This window comes from Oryctolagus cuniculus, chromosome 9 (genome assembly GCF_964237555.1).
Source record: "Oryctolagus cuniculus chromosome 9, mOryCun1.1, whole genome shotgun sequence".
Lineage (NCBI taxonomy): Eukaryota > Metazoa > Chordata > Mammalia > Lagomorpha > Leporidae > Oryctolagus > Oryctolagus cuniculus.
This window is the reverse complement of record NC_091440.1, coordinates 91070518-91090032: the sequence shown is the minus strand read 5'-3', so window position 1 is coordinate 91090032 and position 19515 is coordinate 91070518. Positions and strand designations below refer to the sequence as shown.

Below are 19515 nucleotides of genomic sequence, written 5' to 3'. Positions count from 1 at the left end.
TTATGGGCTGGTGCTGTGGTGTGGTGGGTAAAGCCACTGCCGGCAGTGCTGACACCCCATATGGGCACCACTTCCAGTCCTGGCTGCTTCATTTCCGATCCTGCTCTCTGGTATGGCCTGGGAAAGCAGTAAAATACAGCCCAAATCGTTGGGTCCCTGCACCCTCGTGGGAGACCTGGAAGAAGCTCCTGGCTCCTGGCTTCAGATTGGCCCAGCTCCAGCCGTTGGAGCTATCTGGGGAGTGGATGGAAGACCAACACTCCCCCGGCCCCCTCCGCGTGCCTCTCTTCCCTGTAGCTCTTTCAAATAAATAAATAAATCTTTTTTTTTTTAAAGAAAGAAAGAACTTTTAGTGCTTTTGTGATCAAGAAAAAAACAAATAGAATCCGTTCCTGTGCTCTGAGAGAATAAGAAATGAAGAAAAAATGGAAGTATTTGAAGACCTTTTAGGGTGAACTTTCTCAATTGAAGACAAGTTAAGTCTGCACAACTGCTACCTCTCGCCTACACACACCTCCAAGGGCCTTCACAAACTTGGTTTCCTTTCTGCTGAGAATGACCTTGAACTCAGATCGCCACAGGACAAGTAACTTCTTTGGGGCGAGCTGATTGCCAATCAGAGTGGATCTTAGCTCTACTGTTCAGGCACCCAGAGGCTCCAAGTCTGCCTCATCCATGCAATTAATCCATCACTCCTAAAGGGAAGTTTTGAACGGCTTTCAGCTTTCAGAGCAATCCTCGACGTTCATTCATGTCTAGCAAACCGAGCCAGGCGCTGGGAGGCAGAGGGCTCCTGTGTCCTGCCTGAATTGAGTGGGGACAATAGCAGACAGCGGCGGGTTTCTGTCGGGCAGCTCATTTACTTCATCTGGTGCGGCACCCCGCATCTCCCCGGAACAGCGACTCGAGGAGGGGAACACCTCCCCACCATCGCAAGCCGGGCCAAGTTCCAAAGGCACTGGAACTCGTCCTTTAAAAAAAAAAAAGTAAGAATCCGTATGACTGCCGGCCAAATTAAGTGTGTCTGACGGGAAGCAGGCCGGGGGCCGCTATTTATAGCAGCCTCTCGCCGGGCGCCCCGCCGCCACAGCACCGCGCTATGAGGGCTCCTCCACTGGGCCCTCTCTGGCTGGCCCGGGCGCCCCGCTCGGCTGCCCTAGCCTCGGCCCGACCCGGCCATCCATGTCCAGGGCCTGCGTCGTCCAAGCTGCCGCACGCTGCAGACCCAGGAGCCCGGACGCCCACGCGCCCCTACTAGAGGCGCGCAATGCGGGGGTCTAAGACGCGCGCAAGCGGGCCGGAGGGCGCACCTACATGCGGAGGGGGTCTCCCCGAGGCAGGACAGCCAGGAGCCCGGGCTCTCAGCTCTTCCCATCCGAGGCGGTGGGAACGGCTCCGAAGGGTGTGGAGCGGCTGGGAGGAGCCCCCCGTCTCCACACCCTAGTGGCCGAGCCCTTAGGCCAGCTAGGGTGTGCGGTGCGGGGTGCAGGTGTGGGTGCGCAGTGGGGAAGTGGGCATGAGTGCGGGGTGCGGCTGCGAGCGCAGGGTGTAAGGACGCGCGGACTAAGGGTGCAGGTGCACGTGCAGGTACAGAGTGGGGATGCGGCCGAGCGCAGGTGGGGCCGCAGGTACGCAGCGCGGCGAGAGCGGAATGGGGGCTCACTGGCCCTGGCGCCGCCCCCGGGAGGCCTGGGACTGGGTCGCAGGCGGCGGGGGCGTGGCGCGGCGGCCGGGGCTGCGGCGCCCCCGAGCGCAGCGTGCACTGGGGCGGCGGGGATGGCGGCCGGGGCTGGGAGGCCGGGCCCAGGCGCGGGGCGCACGCGTGAAGTTGCACCGCACGTGTAAAAAGAATTCTCCTTTTCAGAGCGGCCTGGAGCCCTGCTCAGGGAGGAGCGCGCCCGGGTCGCCGCCGCGGCAGAGCGGGGTAAGCGGGCTGGGGCGCCCGGGAGACCGGCGCCGGGCGGGGCACAAGGAGCCCGAAGGCGAGAGCGCGCACGTGTGCGGGTCGCAGACCCAAGCAATTCCTTCGGGGTTCTGGGCAAGGATGTGGGAGCCGCAGGGCCAGACAGCGGGGCCGCCGGGGAAGTTCAGGATTCTTGCCCTTCCTTCTCCGCTCTCGGCGGAGAGCCCGTTCGCCTGGATGGAGGGCTCAAGTCTGCCTTGGAGCGATTTTCCTGGGGGTGTCCCCGCCCGGGGCTGCTCCAGCCTTCAGTCTTAAGGACTGCAGTGTAGCTGAACACTCTGGAGGGGACCTGGCAGCCACGCGCTGCACCTGCATTGGGATTGCGTGGAAAGGAGATGGATTCGCCCACATTGTTTTAAGAAACTTTTTAAGTTTTGGGTTTTTATTTTCCGGCAGTACTTTAAGCTTAATTCCACGCTCTTGTTTGTTGGCCTGTATGCCGTGATGGTGTGTGTAAGTGTACAGAATTGACACGAGTGGAAAAACTCTGACCGGAGTTCTTGGAGGAGCCGGCGCCGCGCTAGGGAGCGGGCAGTGCGCGCTCTGCCGCGGCCGCGCCAGTCGGGCGACCGACCTCGCCTCCTCGGTGAGAAGTGACTGGCCGTGGCCCTGATATCCACGAGTTCAGAACGGGGGTGCTGAGGATGCGCGCCATCATTTCACGCGGGTCGCTGCGTGGGCCGAGAGACGTACCGCAAAGCAAACGTTAGAGATTAAAGAGGAAAGGGGGGAGGGTGTGCGTTTATTTTCCGAATGTGCCAGGTAAACATCAGCTAATTTGGCACAAGGTCTACTGGCTCACCAGTTCGGTTCCCTTTGAGATAAGCGCGGGCCAAGGGCCGTGCACGTGTACAGTGTGGAGTAATTCACAAAACTGTACCGCTAGCAAATGAGAATGTGCTATGAGTGCGATCTAGGACGTGCGAACTGGCTGAAAACTCCTAAAATACTGGCAGCTAACAAATGTTCGTTGTTTGCCAATGAGAAAACAATTTTGGACACAATTTCCTTCTTACTTCCATTTTTTAAATCCTTGTGTTCTGTTTCCTTAGTCATTATGTCTAGTTTTGCATTCGATTTTAAAGTAGGTTTGTGCATTTGCCACAGCCGTTCCGTAAAGGCTGTCGTTATCTGAACATGGACCCAGCACACAATAAGTAGGATGTGAATATTGTTAGGATGAGACATCAGCCGTTACATATGCTTATGCACATACGTGAATGATGCAGTCGGGTTTGTAATGTGCTAAGATATTGATATGGAAAGCAGAGGCCTGGAGGAGACTCGATTTGCCCTGGATGGAGGTGAAGAGACTCAGCCAAACTCAGTTGCTTGCTGGGTGGTGAACAGTCTTCCTTCCTCCCTGTAGCCGGGCTGGGGAGCCTTTTTTTCTGCCAAGGGCCGTTTGGATATTTGTAACATCATTTCCAGACTGCACAAAATTATCAACTAGAAAATGTATTGAGCTTGAGGACCAGGACCAGAGCAAATGATTTCCCAGGCTTGATCTGGGCCCCTGCTCTGCTGGCTCCTGGCTACCAGGGGACTTCAGAAAGTTCATGAAAATGCACGTTATGAAAAAAGCCTACATGGACTTCACAGGTTTTGCACCAACACAAATGTGTATTAAAATATTTTGAATTCCACTTTCCCTCGCACTTTTGCAAGTTCCCTGCAGTCTCACCGCTATCACTTCTGTTTCAATTCCTTCCTTCCTCACAAGTCCACCTCCCCTGAGACTGCAGGTGAACCTCCTGGAGCTAAGGACCCAGTGTGGCCGCTGGGGTGCCTCCAGCGCACAGCAGAGTGCCACAGCCTAGCCGGGCTCTGAGCTGTGTTTGCTGAGCTGGAGATGGTGGGAAACCCAGCACGTGCGGCCTCAGCAGCGCACAGTTCGGTCCATCAGGTGATGGGTGTTGTGATTTCAGGGCAAGCACCATGTAGTAATGCAATTTAACCCGCACTTCCCTTCTTAAAGGGGCGGGATCCTTCCTCGTGGGAGCGAGCTTGGTCCTCTCCTGCTTGTTTGATTTTATGTCTCTTCCCTGCCTCCACAGACTTTTCTGTGCTCTCACATTTTGTCTTCTCTAATTTGAAGAATTCGTGGTTTACTTCAGATTTACTGTGAACAAGCCCATGAAACTCATTCTAAAAATCACTCCCTTTTTTTTTCCTTCAGCCCACCTGATTACCTTAATAAGGTATGGCTCGTTTATCCATGAAATCCCATTTCCTGCTAGCTTCAAAATGAATCTTTTATTTTAGAATGTAGACAAGATGTCCAGTTATACACTCCTCCATGGAGATCAAGATAGGAAAAGTGAGATTACATTTTTGCAATAGAAATGATGATTTCTACAAAACAGAAAATATTTTTAAAAATTTATTTATTTATTTGAAAGGCAGAGCTACAAAGAGGCAGAGGCAGAAAGAGAGAGAGGTCTTTCATCTGCTGTTTCGCTCCTCAAATGGCCACAATGGCTGGAGCTGGGCTGATGTGAAGCCAGGAGCCTCTTCCAGGTCTCCCACGTGGGTGCAAGGACCCAAAGACTTGGGTCATCTTCTACTGCTTTCCCAGGTCATAGCAGAGAGCTGGATTGGAAGTGCAGCAGCCAGGACTTGAACCAGTGCCCATGTGGGATGCTGGCACTGCAGACAGCAGTTTTACCCGCTACACCACCGTGCAGGCCCCTCTGAGCAATTTTTATAAAAGGTAAAAATGCTCCCTTTGGACACTTTGGACTGGAAGGAAAGAGTAAAAGCTTAAAAGGTGCTCCAACCCATGTGTCTCAGCACACAAGGGGACTTCAAAAAGTTTTTGGAAAATGGGATTAAAAGATAAGTTTATTTTGGTGCAAAACATTTTGAAAGTCATGCATTCAGAGGTGTTTAGAAAGTTCACAGAAAACACCCATGATGAAAAAATCGTGCACTTCCTGCATACTTTCTGAAACATACAGTGTGTGAGAGCGCCTCATGGAGCAAAAGGCAGCCGTCACAATCAGTGCTGTCTGCCTGGTGCCTAAACCCATTGGAAATGGGAAGGAAAGGTGGACCGGGAAGCCGAGGCCGGGGCTTTCTGGGCGGCTCCAGCACCGTGGGCTGTGCAGCATGAGGAAGCCTTGAAACCCTCTCTGGCGCTCCATTTTGTGGTCTATGAGGATAAACCAGACCACTTCTGAGGTTCTCCCAGCTTTGAAATGCTATGATTTCACTTCTCCCTGGATAATGAGTGAGCTTCCTGAAGGATGTCGCTTGGCTTTGTGTAAGAAAATCACCTTTTAACTGGCCATCCTCTGTTTATGAGGTCAACACCCAACACATCTTCAGAAACCTGACTCCTGTAGGGTCGAGGTGAGCGAGCCTGCGCAGGTCTCGGCTGTGCTAAAGCACCCCTGTAATTGTCTCCACTGGATAAACAGCCCTTGCCCCAAGTCCCGTCAGAAAGTAGGGGACTGTTCAGGGCCATCTTCCTGGGAGGGTCATGACTTTTTCTTTCCCCATCATTCAGTTAGGAAACTCAGCACTCAGGCTGAAGTAAGAACGCCGAGTGTGCTGAACGAACACATCACCCCCACGTCTGACATGCGAGTGTGGCGCTTCAGCAATCCTGGCGGAGTCTTTGCAAAACTTAACGATGTCATTTGACAGCTGGCAGGGGACACTAGGGGACTAGGCTCCGGGCAGTGGAGCCGGGGAACCCCAACAGGCTGGCCATGGAGGGCCCTGGAGCACCTGCCTGCATGTCTTCCGTCAGTGGAGCTGCAGGAAGACCACCTGCTAATGTCCCCACTTAATGTCGCAGCTGTGCCTGGGGAAATGGGGACTTCACACTCAAGTCCTGGAGGGCATATTCATTTTATTCAGTAGTTTCCAGAAGAGAAGACGCTGCACCACCGCATCAGGTGTGTTTTCTAACTTGACCTTCCTTGATTCTGAAGATGCTTGCTTCTCAGTTGGCGCAGTTGTTTCCATCAGTGTCAAATGGAAGCTTTTAAGTCACACGAGAGGTCAAAAGAGAAAAAAACTGGTGAGCTCTTCCCTTTGATGTGACATGAAAAGTATGTCCCAGGCTTACCTTCGTCACATAAAGACTGGGGGCAGGTGACTCTCCAGGTCCTCATAAATGGCTAAAACCCCCACATGAAAGGGAAATAGGGTGCTGGTAATAAGAGCACGTAGGTGGCAGGAATTATTACTAGTGCTTTCTGCTCGTGCTTATTTCACAAGTAATGTGTGTGGGCAGGTTACTAATACAGTTTAAAAACAGTCTTGTGTTTCTGGAGGTTTTTTTTTTTTTCCCTTAAAATTAAAAGTCAATAATCCTATCAGTGCTTTAGAACTAGTAATAAAAACTTACAAATTTCGTGATTTATAACAGTTGGTTCTGGATGAGGGTCATCTTTCCTGACAAAGCTGGAGAATACTGAAAAGTTAACTAGTAGAATCCATGCGCTTTCAAATTAGAACTGAGAACTCCTGGAACCATACAATTCCTAATGTTACACTCAGACAAAAGTGCCCTTTTATAGTAATATGTGTAAACACTAAAGTTGGCATTATTTATTAAAAAGACCCACAGGTATATTTTGTAGATTTTTTCCTATATATAATGAATATAAAATTCATTGTTAAGACATTGGGAAAAAATAACAAACTAAACCATGATTCTTTATAAAACATACCAAATTTGATTCTTTAAGAATTAAAGAAAAACTTCTAGCAATGCTAATATTCAAAATGCCTCAAATAAGCAATCTTTAGAATGAAACATAAGACTCTAACTACAAATACCATACAGTTTCTAAGCCATAAGAAAATGCCATGAATAATTTTGAAATAAGTCTGAAACTTGAAATGGAAATAATTTGACTGCTCGGTATTAATTGTTATGCTGTCTTGTTTGGGGAGGAAGGACAAGAACCAATTCTGTGCATCTTCAACACATATGCAGATTTTTATGAGAATATTTTCTGTCCCAGGTTGGTTGCATTGTGAATTTAGCAGCCATAGGCATAGAGGCTCACTGTCCTGTCTTAAAAGTGAAAGATTGAAATAGGCAGGCAAAGGATGAAAGAAGGTAATGGAAAAACCGTCTCTCCACTAACTAAAGAGTTAACTTAGTAAGCCTATGTTTCATTGTATCAAAATCTGTGACTCTTTCAGGCCACAATGTCTTTTTGATATGTGGCAGATCAGCAATGACAAAAATTACCATCTCAGCCACCACTGCCCCCATTAGCAAACGTTGCTAATTGGACATAAACTCCTCCTGGCTGAGCCCGCACATGGCTGTCACAATCCTTCTCACAGTGTTCCAGGAAATAGTGGTGGGGCACAGTAGGTTAAGCCACCATTGCAACACTGGCATCCCATATCTGAGCACTGGTTTAAATCTCTGCTACTTCACTTCCAATCCAGCTTCCTGCTAATGCGGCTGGGAAAGCAGCAGAAGATGGCCCAGGTAGCTGGATTCCTACATTGTCAGTCCCTGGCTTCAGCCTGCCTTAGCTCTGGCTGCTGCTGCCCTTGGGGGATGAACCACACACTTTTTGGGGTGCTGATTCCCTTGTAGTCTTAACTTCAGCTGGCATCTGGTTTGTGGGGAAATGGAATAAACAATAAGCTTATTTTGGGGGCAAAATATGTTGCAATCCATGCACATGGGGGGGTTTCAAAAAAAATTCACAGAAAGTGTGCATTGTAAAAAAAACTGTGGATGAATTCCAAATTATTTTTGCATCAAAACAACCTTATCTTTTAACCCCACTTTCCTACAAACTTTGTTTTTAAAAGATCTCTTTATTTACTTGAAAGGCAAGAGAGAGAGAGATACAGGGAAAGATGAGACAGAGAGAAAGAGACAGAGAGAGAGAGAGCTTTTATCTGCTGGTTCACTCCACAAATGGCCACAACCACTCGGTCTGGGCTAGGCTGAAGCCAGGAGCCAGGAACTCCATCTGGGTCTCCCACAGGGTTGGCAGGTGCGCAGTGACCTGGGAGGGACTTGGCAGTGAAAAGCACCCCCCCACACACACCCGGGGAGCACCCTCGCACACCTGCCACCACCAGAGAGGTCTTCGAAGCAGGAGTGACTGACAGCTCAACACTCCCTCAGGCTCCCAGGAGTGAAGACAAGGCCTCTGGGCTCTTCCAGGGAATAGGCAGAGGCCGTTTGTGGGGTGAACAGAGGTACACTTGTTTTGATGAACCTAGAACGGTAAGGATAGAATCACGCACAGGTGGAAGAAGGCTCAGGGCGTGGAGGCCATGGAGTTCTTCTCTGGACAGGACTCCGGGCAGCAGAGAGAGTGGGGCCAGGCCGGGGGGGAGGAGGCAGGCTGGGGAGGGAGGTGAGAGGGCAGGCGTGGGAGGAAAGGCTCTCGAAAGTGTTGACAAGACTCTTGCCAGTGAGGTCAAAAGGGAGGTCACTCTGGGGGTGGGGGGCAGGCCTCAGGCCCTTGAGAAGAAGAGAGAGCCTGATGAGCAGAGAGGATGAGAGACGCCAGGTTCCACCTGCGCCTCGTTCCCCCAACCCCTAACCAGGCTCCACATCCACCGTGAAGATGCAGCCGTTCAGGTGAGGCCATATGAGGCCACCCATGCCAGGGGCTCTCCCAGGCCCGAGGACTCCGCACTGAACTGCAGAACTCCGGCCGGGGGCGGCTGGCCCTGGCCTAGCAGAAGGCGTGAACCAGGCAAAGTCAGGGTTCTCAGACGCACCACGTGCTCTGGGGCAGGGAGCCAGAGGCAGAGGCAGGGGGCACGAAGCACTTGGGAGGCAGGCAAGGGCTCGGTGGCAGCGTCCGTCCCCACAGGACAGTGAGAGAACAGGACCTGGCAGCTCAGCCAGGCAGGGGAGGCCGGGAGGCGGCCACGGCACACGCCCCGAGCATGTGGGCTCTGACTTCCAGAGTGACGAGACGGCCCTGGGGGCGCCCAGCAGAGCAGCACCGTCCGACCTGCATGTTTCCAGGACTACCGAGGTGCTGCGCTCAGAACCTTCTAGCGGGAAATGGTGGGCAGGCACAGAGCATCCCGTGAGCATGCAGCGGTGAGGGACAGCTGAGCCTGTACCAGGCTGGAGGCGGAGCCTGTGGGATGCGCTGGACTGGGGTTTGGAGGACCGAGGAGGGGCCCAGGAGGATGCTGGAGCTCAGGACCAAACTGAAGCAGTGGAACCGCCTTTTACTGCAAGGGGAGACCGGAGGAGGGGCAGGCTTGGGAGGGGCAGGGCGATCATGAGGGCTAGGGCTTTTCTAAACGTTCGTGGACAGAGGCTGGCGTGGAGATGCAACGGGTTAAGCCCACTTGTGACACAGGTGTTCCAGACTGGGGTGCCAATCCTCATCCTAGCTCTTCTGCTTCTGATCCAGCATTCCTGCTAATACACCCGAGAAAGCAGCAGCCGATGACCCAAGTCCCTGGGCCTCTGACACCCTGTGGGAGACCCAGATGGAGTTCCTGGCTCCTGGCTTCACATTGTCTGCCAAATGGCTTCAACAGCCAGGTCTGGGCCAGGCTGAAGCCAGGAGCCTAGAACTCCTTCCTGCTCCCCAACGTGGGTGCAGGGGCCCAAGCACTTGAACCATCCTCTGCTGCTTTCCCACGCCATTAGCAGGGAGCTGGGTTGGAAATGGAGCAGCCGAGACTTGAACGAGTGCCCTTATGGGGTGCTGGCACCGCAGGCGGTAGCTTTACCCACTGTACCACAATGCCCGCCCCAAAGGTAGAAAGTTCTAAAGTAACTTTGCTATGCTACTGAGAGAAAAAGGATGCTGACAAAAAGTGAAATGTAATAAGAAGTGGAACAAATAACTCTTCAGAGCACAGATTCCAAGAAGCTAATAAAAGCCTAACTTTGTGACTTGTCCAGCTTTAACCCGAGGCGGTCGCGGGGCTGTGGGGACTCGGCTCCATTTCAGTCCCTTCCCCCATGTGGCTGTCAGACCCTCCCCGAGGCACACGCAGGAGTCACGGGCCGTCTCCCTGCATTGCTGTTCTTCTGTCGCTTGTGCACTTTGTCAGCTTCCGGGTGGGGAGAAGCTGCAGCTGCAGACCCCTGCTGGCCTCTGGTGTCCCCCCCAACCCAGCTGCTCGCCGGGACCTCCTGCCGTGACTTCCAACACAGACCGACCACCCTGAAACCAAAGCCTTGGCCTTTCCTCCCAGTCTCATCCCAGCACAGCCCAGCGTTTCCCGGGGGGGACCGGCCTAGAGCTGGCAGCGTATGGTTAAGCCCCCGTATCCTGCTCTGTCTTTGCCTGCAGAGTGTCTGGTCCCTTTCTGTCCCTGCCACCCAGCCCATGGCCTTCAACACTCACCCCTGAGCCCTGGGCCCCTCTGCTTCAATGCCCCTCACACCTCTCCCCTCTCAAAACTCTTTCTCAGCTGGCTGGTTCACCTGGACCGCAAATGTCTGCTGTGTGCCAAGCGTGGCCAAAGCCTGCTTCTGCTGCTCCGAAAGCAGCCTGCTGAAGTCACTGCGTTCTGACCCGAAACCCCCACTCCCCTCTCCATGGGGATTTCTCCCTCCTTTCCAAAGCCACAGCTAATCCCAGCGCCGATCCTACTCTGCACAAAGCCTGCCCTGGCTACCTGTGTTACTATTAGTAACCCTTTGCTCTGGAATCCCTGTGCATACAAGTGAGGGCACTTCCCAAAGTTCATGGAAAATGGAATTGAAAGGTACATTTAGGGGCAGGCATTGTGACCCAGAAGGCCAAGCCACTACTTGAGATGCCCACATCTCCTATCAGAGTGCCGGTTCCAGGACCAGCCGCTCCACTTCCAATCCAGCTTCCTGCTAATGCACCTGGGAAAGCAATGGAAGATGGCCCAAGGGCTTGGGTCCTAGGTTTTTGTGGGAGACCTACATGGAGTTCCTCTCTCTCTCTCTCTCTCTGTTTCTCCCTCTGTGTGTGTGTGTGTGTGTGTATGTGACTTATAAAGTTTATGGAGTATAAAAAATTTCTGAAAGTCATACATATGTTCAAAAAATTCATGGGAAATACTTGTTATAAAAATCTATGCATGAGTGTCGAAATTTTTTGCACCAAATTAAACTTAGCTTTTGATTCCATTTTTTCACAAGCTTTTTGACATGCCCTCATGTCTATTATGTAGCTTCCTTTTTTAAAAAAAAAAATATTTATTTGAAAGGCAGAGTTACAGAGAGAAAGGAAGAGACAGACAGAGGGGAGACCTTCCATCCGACGTCACTAGGCAATGCCCTCCTCCTAGGGGACCAGTGTTGCACCTGCAGCCTGTCATGGGAACATTGCGGTGCAGTGTGTGACTGCCTCTAAAACGTGTGTGGCATTCTGTTGTAGACCACGTGCACCTCATAACGTCAGGGAAGCCCGCCCTGAGCCCTCCCAGTCCCCGGTGAGCACCAGGCATTCCTTCACTCGGCCCTGTGTGCTCTTCCCGCTCCATGGCAGCCCCGTGGATCCTGGAGTCCCTCAGTGCCCGTTCACGGTACTAACCGCTCCCAGCAGAGTGTCACTGTGCCCAGTATGGTTCACACCTGCTGATGTGGCCATGGGATGTGACTGCAAAGTGATACTGCCGTCTCAGTCTCCCTGGCCCACAGGGAACGTGTCCCAGCTTCCCCAGTGGGTACCTGGAACCGCAAACAGCACTGAATCCTGTCTGCACTGAGGCCGGGTTTTCCCTGCACCTGTGTATATCCCTGTGAAAGTGTTATTTGTAAATCGGCCACAGAGAGAGACCAACAGCATCAGAAACACCACTGCTAGCATTTCAGTAGCATCTCTCCTTCCTCTATGTGGGTGTGTGGCTGTGTGTACAACACCTGGTATCAGGCTTTTGTCGTTTATCATTATAGCCTATTTCATTAATGTTCTTAAAATCATATTTAATGGCCACTTTATATTTTAGAGGATCTGAAAGCACTGTGGCTTTTCATGCGTGCCTGGCCTTATTCTGTAAAGAATGTAAGGTAGTGTATCAGTTAGGAATTGTCTGAGACAGAAACGCTAAGTGAACAACAGGGTTCCCCCCACCCCTCACATAGGAAGTCTGGAGGTAGCTGATGGGGTTAACTCTTCAGCTCCACAACGTCAAAGCAGATGGCTTAGGAATTTGTTGACCATTCTCTCATGCATACTGACTCACGTCTGCAAAGAGGCTGCACAGTGTCAGTCATCACATCTGGACTCAGGATAGAAAGAAGCGGGAAAGGACAGCACAAGCAGCATCTGCCCTTCTCTTAGAAGACCAAAGCTTCCCAGAAGTTCCCTAGCTGCCTTGCTCAGTTTGCTGGCATATAACAAAATACCAGAGACTGAGTAACTTACAAAAACAGAAGCTTGTTCAACTCAGGCTTCTATAGGCATGGAAGTCTGAGAGCATCTAGGGGGGAGGGCCCTCCTGCTGCATCGCCACTTGGTGGAGGACATGGCAAGACAGAGCCAAAGTGTCATCTCAGGTCTCCCGCTCTCCTTGTAACACCACTAACCACCTTACCTGACCCTAACTAACGCCCAATGGCCCTACCTCGATTCACGAATGAATTTGAGGATGGAGTTCCCGACAAGTGAACTCTGGACACACATCCAAACTGTGGCCCCAGCAGACTTGTTAGACCTCACTGGACCAAACTGCCCTTCATGTCACCTCCAGCCCCAGGGAGTGTGGGGGGAGCAGCAAGCATGTCCCTGCCCAGTCACAGCAGAGGCAGGCCAGGGGGAAGAGGTGACCATGGAGCTGGGCTGGCCAAACTGCCACGTCAGCTGTGGGGACAGCTGGCCCCACTGTGAGTGGTCAGCCATCAACCTTCAGTGGACATTCCTGTTACTTGTAACTTTACAGTAAACCATGTGCATCCATTCATCCAAACCTCGGATTGCTTCCTTAGTGTGACGTCCTGATGGAATTCAAAGTCAAAGGTAATGGTTCCATGTATACATCTTACACATGCTGCTGGCCTTCTTTCTGGAAATACCTCACCCACAAGTGCCTTACCTTGCAAAGTGTGTGTCCATTGTGGACACACTCCTGGTGGTCCCACCTCTGGGACTTGGCGAGCTGTGGCCATTGCCAGAGCACAGGCAAAGCCTCTGGGTGGCAACATGGCATCATTCCCATAGGTTACACTCGTCCAAGGCCGAATATTTGAGTATTTTGAGCTCCTGGTCCTAAAGGGTCTGGAGAGAGCCAGGCTAGCACAGAGGAGCCGAAAGAGGCTGCAGGCAGTGCCCATGTCCCCGTCCGGTGACTTTACTAGCTGAATAAGTAATGTTTCTCAGCAGGTGCACAGTGGGCATTTCGGGGACATTCACTGTGGAGTCTCCCCTAGCATTGCAGAATATATTTTTTAAAATATTTATTTATTTTAGAAGCAGAGCTACAAAGAGAAGCAGAGACAGAGAGAGAAGGGTCTTCCATCCTCTGGTTCACTGCCCAAATGGCCACAACAGCCGGAGCTGGGCCAGTCCAAAGCCAGGAGCCAGGAGCTCCTTCCGGGTCTCCCACCTGGGTGCTGGAGCCCAAGGACTTGGGCCATCCTCCACTGCTTTTCCAGGCCATAGCAGAGAGCTGGATCAGAAGAAGAGGATCTGGGACTTGAACTGGCACCTATATGGGATGCTGGCACCCACAGGTAGAGGCTTAGCCCATTATGCCACAGCGCCGGCCCCAGAATATTTTGCCTCCTTGGATCTCCAGGGAAATGCCAACAGTACAGTCCTTTTGTGACAAGTAGAGAATTCCCCTTGCTCTCTGTGCTGGGTGCAGCTGGCCTTGTGAGAGGTAGGAACCCTCCTGGCCCGTGGACCATGGAGCAGGGGGAGAGGCTGCAGCAGCCAGGTGGTCTCCAGACCACATGCCATGAACGTCCTGGGACAGCCAGGGGAGAGGTCACCTGTGGGAGGATGGAGGGAACCTCCTGGAACAGAGCGGTCCCAGGCCATGGCGAGGAGCAAGAGAGAGCCCAGGGCACTCGTTAGGCCTGAGTGGGCTGTCCTTAACGGTAATGCAGAGACAATGAGAGGTGGACAGGACAGACCCTGGATTGCATGGCGAGTTTCAGGTTGGAAAAGCAGCATGGGCAAAGGCATAGAGGTAGCTTGAAGGATGGAAGCAGCTCCATGTGCCCAGTGCTGGGACCAACACTGATGGACCTTGCCTGCCGTGCGTGGGTTTTGTCCTGTGCAGTGTGTTAGCTCTCCAGCAGACTGCAGAGAGTGGAGGTGGTCTAAGGGCAGAGCTGCCATTGGGGACCTTGGTGATAGTCAGAGGGTGAGGTGAGTGAAGAGTCAGAACTGATGGGAGTGGGCCTCGTGGTGCCGTGGGTTAAGCTGCTATGTGGGATCCCTGCATCTCACACTGGAGTGCCTGGGATCGACTCCCACATCCAGTTTCCTGCGAATGCACCAGAGAGGTGCAAGTACTCGAGTCTCTGCCCTCGTGTGGGAGACTCAGATGGAGTTCCTGGTTCCTGACTTTGGCCTGGTCCAGATCTGGCTATTTGTGCATTTAGGGAGAGAACTAGTGGTTGGAAGTGCTCCCTCTAATAAATATGAATAAATAAGCTTGGAGAAGCAGGAGGCAACCTAGAAGGGTTCCCTGACTTCCTTCACCAGGAGGAGTGGGTTGTTTCACGTACAGTCATTACATTTCTAAAGTAAAATGTCTCACCTTCTAAGAACACGCGGAAGGATGCCAATCGCAGCATGGGACAAGGAGCCAGGTAAGATAAGTGAATAGTAAGCTTTCTCTACAGATCTCAAATGACCAGAGCGAAAGCTGCAGTTTTATTCTAAAAGAGGGTTAACATTTTATCTGCTTCTTTAGACTTTCTAACAAGTGTTGTTTTGTTTTATTTGCCTTGCAATTCATTCATAAAAAAGCAGTATTTAAAAAAACATTTAAATTCACAATTGGTTCCACTGAAGACCTGGCCATACTCTCACAGCTGAGACAGCTTTCCAGGCTGCAGAGAGTGGTGGTAACAATATCATAACACCTTCCAGCTCCTGTTCCCAGTGTTGGGCCTGCAGCCTGGGCCCTGCCCACACCAGGCGTCCTCTTTGAGCCCAGTGCCCTTGGGCACTCCAGCCCAGCTGGGCCCTAGCAGGGCAAAGCCCTGCAGCCTGTTCCTTTGCTGAACTGTGTAGGTTAACCAGTCTTAGCAGGCCCCAGTGTGCCTGGCTGGAGCCCTGGTCACCCAGGGCACCACCTTGGGCCCCCAGCACCTCTTCGATTCCACCATGCCCACATCCACCACCCATGCAGCTTTGTCCGGGTGTTCCATTTGGGCTTTTGTGAGGGTACCTGATAGGTGATGGGTGGGATTTTAGGTTGGATGTGAATTGACACTGAGTCCCACAGCGAGATGTATCCACTCTAGTCCCATCCTGCTGGTGACATGGAGAAGGTCCCGCTTTGATACTGGTGCAGTGAACCTGGTATTCACTGGTAGTTTCAGAGGCTAGGCGCTTCCCTCCTGTGTACCTTAAAGCGTCCCACTCAGAATGTACACCGTAAATGACAAGCACCGGAACCCTGTTGATTAGGGGCAGTGACAAGCAGCCCGTCTGTGCGTGTTCAGTAGGGATGGAGTTTTCATTTGTTTGTCTGTTTCCCACAGAACCCTTTTGGATCCGCGGTCCGCGGGATGGGAGGGCTGGCTGTGAGTGAACACTCACACGGCAAAGCTCCGTCTCAGCACCGTCCCCACCGCAGGCCGTCCCTTGCGTGTTAACCGCAGTGTGTTCCCTCGCAGGTTAGGAATCTGGAGCAATGGGCGACTGGAGCTTTCTGGGGAGACTACTCGAGAACGCGCAGGAGCACTCCACGGTCATCGGCAAGGTCTGGCTGACGGTGCTGTTCATCTTCCGCATCCTGGTGCTGGGCGCCGCGGCCGAGGAGGTGTGGGGCGATGAGCAGTCTGACTTCACCTGCAACACCCAGCAGCCCGGTTGCGAGAACGTGTGCTACGACCGTGCCTTCCCTATCTCGCACATCCGCTTCTGGGCGCTGCAGATTATCTTCGTGTCCACGCCCACCCTCATCTACCTGGGCCACGTGCTGCACATCGTGCGCATGGAAGAGAAGAAGAAAGAGAGGGAGGAGGAGCAGCTGAGAAGGGACAACCCGCACCACGACGCCGCTGAGCTCTGCGTGCCCGCCGGCCACCAGGAGCCCCTGGGCTCGCCGGGCACGCAGGACAAGCCCGCTGCCCCGGTGCGGGACGACCGCGGCAAGGTGCGCATCGCGGGCGCGCTGCTGCGGACCTACGTCTTCAACATCATCTTCAAGACGCTGTTCGAGGTGGGCTTCATCGCCGGCCAGTACTTCCTGTACGGCTTCAAGCTGCAGCCGCTCTACCGCTGCGACCGCTGGCCCTGCCCCAACACCGTGGACTGCTTCATCTCCCGGCCCACGGAGAAGACCATCTTCATCATCTTCATGCTGGCCGTGGCCTGCGCGTCCCTCGTACTCAACGTGATAGAGATCTACCACCTGGGCTGGAAGAAGCTGAAGCAGGGCGTGACCAACCACTTGGGCCCGGACCCCTGCGAGGTCAGGCTGGGCGCCGCCGAGCCCCCGCTAGCGCTCGCGGAGCGCCCCGGGCCGCCCTCCGTCGCCATCGGCTTCCCGCCCAGCTACGCGCATGCCGCCGCGCTCCCGCAAGGACCGGCGCGGGCCTCGCCGCCCGCCGCTGGCCTGAGCGCGGCGGCCGCGGCCGAGGAGCGCGGGAAGGGCCAGGCCCTGCCCACGACCGAGCAGAACTGGGCCCCCATCCCAGTGGCCGAGGGGCAGCCGTCGTCGAGGAAGGCATCGCCGGCCGCGTCCAGCGCGGCCGCCCCGAGCCCCGCGGGCAGCAGCGCCAGCAGCCAGCCGCCCCGTCCCGAAGCCGGGCCGGGGGGCTCGGCTCCCCTGCTGCTGGGGGACGCGAGCGGCAGCGGCTCGGAGGAGGTGCCCTTGGGGGCGACGCCGGAAGAGGAGGAGCCGGCCGTGACCACCGCGGCTGAGATGCACGCGCCGCCCTTGCTCGAGGCGGACGCGGGCAGGTGCAGCAAAGCCAGCGGCGGTCGGGCCAGACCGAGTGACTTGGCCATCTAGGGATGGTCTCTCCAAGACAGCTTTGTAACCACCTTTTTCTAGGCACCAAAGTACCAGTTCGAATCGGCAGGTAGACTGCCCGAAAGGTGAGAGCGCTCCGGCGTCCCCGGCGGACGGAGGCACCGGGCTCCCGGGTTTAGTGCTTTGCTGTTCTTGACGCTGTGAGTTCCCCTGGGGGTGACGCCGACGCCGGTGGCACGGAGCTCTGCGGCCCCTGTAGGTAGCTGGGGAAGGGGGTGGCAGCGTCGGCGGCCCCTCCAGCCCCGGGGGCCATCAGGTTCTCCATTCCTGAGCTCTCCGGAGCCTCTGCGCAGCCCCGGGGGGACGCAGACACACTTAGCTCTATCTCTGTTTGATACTTTTAACTTAGAGTTGAATTTCATTTGGGCTGTTGGCCAAACTGCACTAAAAAAAGATTGAGAGCGAGGCCGCGGAGTGTCATTTGAGTTTCTGAAATCGCATGTGAAGGCCAGGCTATCAGGCTGCAGGCTTCATGACAGGTGACAAAGAGCAGGCACCCTGCAGAGGCCGAGGCCGCGGAGGGTGCTGGGTAGGAGCCAGGTGGCCGGGCAGCACACTCGGGGTGGTTTTTAAGCGGCTGCGCGAGTTGACATGACAGTGTGTCCGGTATGCCTTAGGTATTTATTTTTTAAATATTTTGTGCTTTGATGTGAATGGTACAGGTGTGCCCATTTTCTCCCCCAGTTTTGGAAGAAATGAAAAAAAAAAAAAAGTCCAGAATACTTATTTATCCTAATACACATCAGCAACGAGTTCGGGCTTTTTTTTTTTTTTTTTTTTTTTAAGAAATTTTTCGATTTCATGAGCCAGCAAATTACTATGAGAAGGTACTACTATCTATGTTAAAAGCAGGGAGGGGGGATTTAAGTGCATTTCAAATACTTGAAGTTGTGAAGTTTTTGAATGAGAGATCCAAAGGTAGCTACTCTTGCCAGGAAAATTTATGCAGAGAAACCATGATGATCTACACTTTAACAACAACAACAAAGTGCAAAAGAAAATGCTTCAAGTTTCCTCGGCTTTCTTTGTGGGTAGCCTGTTTGCTTTCTAAAATGTAAATAAAAGTGTCTGGGTTTTACTCCTGTGTCAGACCGTGTGCTCATTGCGCGTCCTGTTTTCAGTCCACACAAGAGCCCCCCTGACAGGAAGCTGTGGCTGTGTGTGGGTGTGGCTAGAATGTCCCGTGGGGCATACACACGCCGCTCGCTAAGAAACAGTGGTAAGGTTGGTCCTATTTCTACTCAACTTTTTCACCTCCGACTTCCACTGAGGGTTGTTCACCAGATTCAGCAAAAGGCCGTGAACTTTCCCATTTAATTCATGTCTTTCTGTGAATTAAGTTCGTGGTGACTCATCTGTGGCCACACTCAACAACATACTTCTGTTTTATTTTTTTAACCATTAAGAATTTGATTAGAAAGAAAACACCAGTCTTCTGAACAATAATAAAATAAAACCTTTCTCTCTAGCAAGATATTCCACAAAAAGTCCATTTCTATGGACTTGAGACAGTCATATGGTTAATATGGCCCATGTAGTTTATCATGTCTCAATTTTTGGAACATTGTAACCTTCACTGGTTTTGTCCTGCATAGTAAAATAGCTCATTCATCAATGTATATATTCTGTGCATAAGCTTATGCCATTCTTACCACAGGGCACTATTCTCTGGCTGGAATATAATTTTCTGGTAATTTTGTTTTCCCCAGGAACCTTTTATTTAAGGTCTTCAAAGTTCATGCATTTCATAGTGATAGTGATTCTTCCCACCGTACCCACCCTCCCTCCTGTTTTATGTCCTGAGGGATCGTCCACTAACACCCTGATGAAAAGAACGCCATTTCCAGTGCTCGGATTCGTGTGTGAGTGGATCTGGGTCCAGGGAAATACTTTGGTAGTGCCTTCTGCTTGCTGCGGGATGCCTCGGCCAGTCACCTAGGCTGGAACGCCACAAACATTCCACACATATCCCCGCAGTCGTTCTCAACCAGGTTAAAGAGGAAGAGCATTGAGCTCCTGGGAACATTATCTGAGTGACTCATCTTGATTCTGGCTGCAGGCACGGAACGTGTAACTTCTCTCGGAACTTAACTCTTCATGTGCAGTGGATGCTTTAGGCTCAGGGCAGCAGGACTTCGTTCCCCTGAGTGAGCCCCGGCATTAAAAATCCTAGCGTGAAAAGCATCCTGAAAAGCTTTGGTCATTTTAGAAAATGTTATGGCTGTCATCACGGAGCTCAGGTGCCTTGCATTTCACAGAGTGGAAGTGAACACTTACCTGGTTCTTCACGTTCTACCATAACAAATATGAGCAAGAAGAAGCAGCCTCTTGTGTAGCCCTAATTGATTTTGGGAGGGGTAGAGGAAGAGTGAGAACTGAAATTCTATTTAGTTTTTGCCTTTTTAAGTTGATTTTAGGAGCGAGCAGTCTGGACTAGT

At 52.6% G+C, this 19515-nt stretch overlaps 1 protein-coding gene across 5 annotated transcripts; it reads left to right on the top strand.

Moving 5' to 3' along the window:
• Window positions 1–1079: 1079 nt before the first annotated feature.
• On the top strand, window positions 1080–18155 carry GJA3 (gap junction protein alpha 3). 5 transcript variants are annotated; one of them, XM_070048415.1, is made up of 5 exons: window positions 1080–1587; window positions 1865–1924; window positions 12800–12876; window positions 14635–14678; window positions 15714–18155. In XM_070048415.1, exon 5 carries the CDS (start codon window positions 15731–15733, stop codon window positions 17054–17056), a length of 1326 nt encoding a protein of 441 aa, XP_069904516.1. In that variant the 5' UTR covers window positions 1080–1587; window positions 1865–1924; window positions 12800–12876; window positions 14635–14678; window positions 15714–15730; the 3' UTR covers window positions 17057–18155. The 5 variants fall into 5 exon arrangements, with proteins under 5 accessions (XP_069904516.1, XP_069904517.1, XP_051706033.2 ...); XM_070048416.1 differs by having other exon boundaries at window positions 1080–1628; XM_051850073.2 differs by lacking the exon at window positions 12800–12876.
• Window positions 18156–19515: the final 1360 nt, after the last annotated feature.

What these genes read in the sequence shown, in the direction of transcription:
- GJA3 (XM_051850073.2), top strand. Translation starts at nt 15,731, where the DNA reads ATGGGCGACTGGAGCTTTCTGGGGAGACTACTCGAGAACGCGCAGGAG.